General features: G+C 33.0%; 1 protein-coding gene across 1 annotated transcript; it reads right to left on the reverse strand.

Moving 5' to 3' along the window:
- Positions 1–368: 368 nt before the first annotated feature.
- LOC110654737 (expansin-A1) lies at positions 369–1,704 on the reverse strand. The gene is made up of 4 exons (XM_058144762.1): positions 1,571–1,704; positions 1,341–1,473; positions 952–1,264; positions 369–848 (listed from the first exon to the last, which is right to left on the reverse strand). Exons 2-4 carry the CDS (start codon positions 1,468–1,470, stop codon positions 545–547), a joined length of 747 nt encoding a protein of 248 aa, XP_058000745.1. The 5' UTR covers positions 1,471–1,473; positions 1,571–1,704; the 3' UTR covers positions 369–544.
- Between the last annotated feature and the right edge of the window lie 1,437 nt (positions 1,705–3,141).

Below are 3,141 nucleotides of genomic sequence, written 5' to 3' on the forward strand. Positions count from 1 at the left end.
TGTATACAAATATAAATAATTAAATAAAATTAACACACATATATCCAAATTTCAAGTGGGAATTGCAACTGCTAAAATTGAATGTGCAAGCAGCATCTAACCAGGAAGTTTTAAAGGAGTTGAGGGAATTTGCCGAATTTAGGAGTTCCAAATCTTGTTAAGTAAACTAGTAAAGGACTTTGTTTCCCACAAAATGAAATTAACCACAAACACAAACTAATTATTTCCTTTATATATTTTAGAACATAATACAACAACTTGTTATACCTCAACCAATGCCAATGCAAAGGGAAAAACTTGCTCTTTAACGTCTCTTTCAGGAAAAAGCCACCTGTTTACCACTTGGCAGATGCCTTGTACATTTAACCTGAAGCTACAAGTCAGACACAAACTCATACATATATAACTATGGGGTCATTTTTTAAAAAAGAATTCCCCATTGAAACACCATATATAAAAAATAAACTTGTATATATATAATAGGACTAGGAAGAAATTTTCTGTTAGACGGTCTGGAACAAGGATGATTTTGGTTAGCTTATTATTAGAACTGGCCTCCAGTGTAGGTTTGGCCAAAAGCCCAGTTGGAGGGAGCAACATTGTTGGCGATGAGTGTGCGTCCATCACTTGTTATGACCTTGAAAGAGAGGGCTTGACCATTTAGATAGGAGTTGCTCTGCCAGTTCTGTCCCCAGTTCCTTGACATTACTTGCCAGTTAGTTTCAGAACCTTTTATGGAAACACTAACCACATCACCAGCTCCACCCACATTGGTTATGAGCACTAGATTAAAGTATGAGTGCCCATTGATTGTGAATCTAATTCCTCCTGTCTTCCTGCAAGGAACCCTGCATGTAGTTCACCAACAAACAAAAGCAAACAATGTTAAATTTATGGCCCTGAAATCATTTTCATGACTATAAGATCTCAGTGAAATGGGGCATTTAGGACCTTCTATATTGAACTGGGATTATTCCAGCTTTGTACTGAGCAATGAGTTGGAAGACAGGCTGAGAAAGATCAAAGTGATGCTGAGGAGGGTTACACCAACCTCCAGCTTTATTAGGCAAGGCAAAATTTGGTGGACAAAAATTAGTAGCAGTAATTATAATGGATCCAGGTAGGCACCATTGATTATCATTTACACATTTAATCTCAAAGCAAGCTCCACAGCTCAACCCACTGTTGAAAAGAGCAGTACTCAATGCAGCAGTATTTGATCCATAACCCTGACTGTACAGATTCCCATACCCACAAGCACCACCTGCAAAAGCACCCAATTGATGGTAAATAAAATTAATAAAATATATAGTTTTCTCTTTCCTTTTTATTTTTCTTACCCATTGTCCCAGATGCATCACCCCCTCCATAGAATGTAGCATGGGCATCAATCCACCCAGATCCTTGGCACTTAACTGTCCTCAAAATTGTTAGAAGGAAGGCTACTATGATGTATCCAAGCAATTCCATTTCCTGCAAAGAAATAAAAGGAAAAGCAACATAAGTTAAATATATATTTAACTTGAAAAATGCATAGACAACTCAGAACAGATAAGAGTTTTTAACTTACAGTTGCTTAAATGTGGCGAGCTAGCCTAGCAGCAAGTGAGGAATTGAAGAATGGCAGAGAAGGAATGTGACAAGGAAAGTGAAGGAGCTGGTCTGTTTATATAGATGGGAATGCAAAAGGAATATGGCCAAAATCATAGAAAGTAGGAATTTAGTAGAAGAATCTCAACAACTAACTGAAACTGAATAAGTAATTATAAGTATTAGTTCTGCACGGTCAACTAAAAAGTAACTTTTGACCTCCATCTTTTCAGAAACCAAGAGGTCCATTGGAAGTGCTGTGCTTCACCATAAAAGATTGGTCTACTTTGCTGAAAATTATATAATAAAATTCGGGATTATTGAGTAGATATTTTTTTTTCAATTCTGCAAACACATCCTAGATTCTTAGTTCTAAGCTGAGTGGGTGTTTTCTTAAGTTATTCATCCCACATTAGATTATTTAGTAAGATTAGACTTTACTTGGTCATTTTATAATATCTTAGCATTATTATTAAAGCAGAATTTTTCATTCCTAAATGTTCAGTATAAGGTTAAAAAAAATTGAAAGTTAAGTATTATTTCTATAAAATGTTATGAGATAATAATTAATAATTTAATAATTAATAATATTGGCTGAAAGTTAATTAAAAAAATTAAATGAAATATGGCGTTATTCTATTTATTACACTTTGTTACCCTAGTTTTAAGGTTAACATTTAATTTTTTAAAGAGGAGTTAAATGTTAAAAAGGTTAATAAGTTACCGTATTCTCTTATAGTATTGAAACAATATAAGCCTTCATTAGAAAGAACCTGTGGGAGAAATATTGAAAAGAAATTAATATTTGAAGTAACATATAAACAATGGTTCACATTGGATTTGGTGTGCACATGCAAAGCATCCATTGAATTATTTTCACAAGATCCAATATTAAAATGCAAGACAAAATTGAAAAATAATTGATATTATATTATTGTTGCAAACCTCTCATTGTTTTATAAGTTATAAGTGATTTTAATTGAAAACCATAAGAACAGAATATATTCTAAAACAGATGCAGTTTTCTTATGGACCCAAAAGACAAAAGCAAGTGGACATTACTGAAAGCAAGTCCTTTTTAGGTGTGCTATTCTGAGATTCTATAGCCAAGAGGAAGAGCTTCAAATTTTCAATTAATTAAGCATTATCATATGTTAAAAGCAAACTCATGTCTTCTATTGCTTGAAGATTGATTGGTGATAGAATCTTTTTGCACAATTGGCTGCCCCATTTGACCTCACTATTTAGCTCTTTTCTTTTTATTTTCCTCTTCAATTAAATAAAATATATATGTTGAAAATTTTAAAATAATTTATTCCATTCAATTGCATTAGTATATGAAAACAATTTGATGCCCCAAGTAGGCACATGCAAATGATTGTTTTGGCCATGCATATTGGGAATCCACCTCTGACTTTTGACACATTTCTAAGGAAAGAATCTATTAGTTATTACACAGTTTTATATATTTATAGACTAGAAAGTTTAGTATAGGAAATTTGACTACCTCAAATTCAGGATCTTATGGAAAAAATCAAAGAGCTTTCATTT

Source organism: Hevea brasiliensis, chromosome 4, assembly GCF_030052815.1.
Source record: "Hevea brasiliensis isolate MT/VB/25A 57/8 chromosome 4, ASM3005281v1, whole genome shotgun sequence".
Classification (NCBI taxonomy): domain Eukaryota; kingdom Viridiplantae; phylum Streptophyta; class Magnoliopsida; order Malpighiales; family Euphorbiaceae; genus Hevea; species Hevea brasiliensis.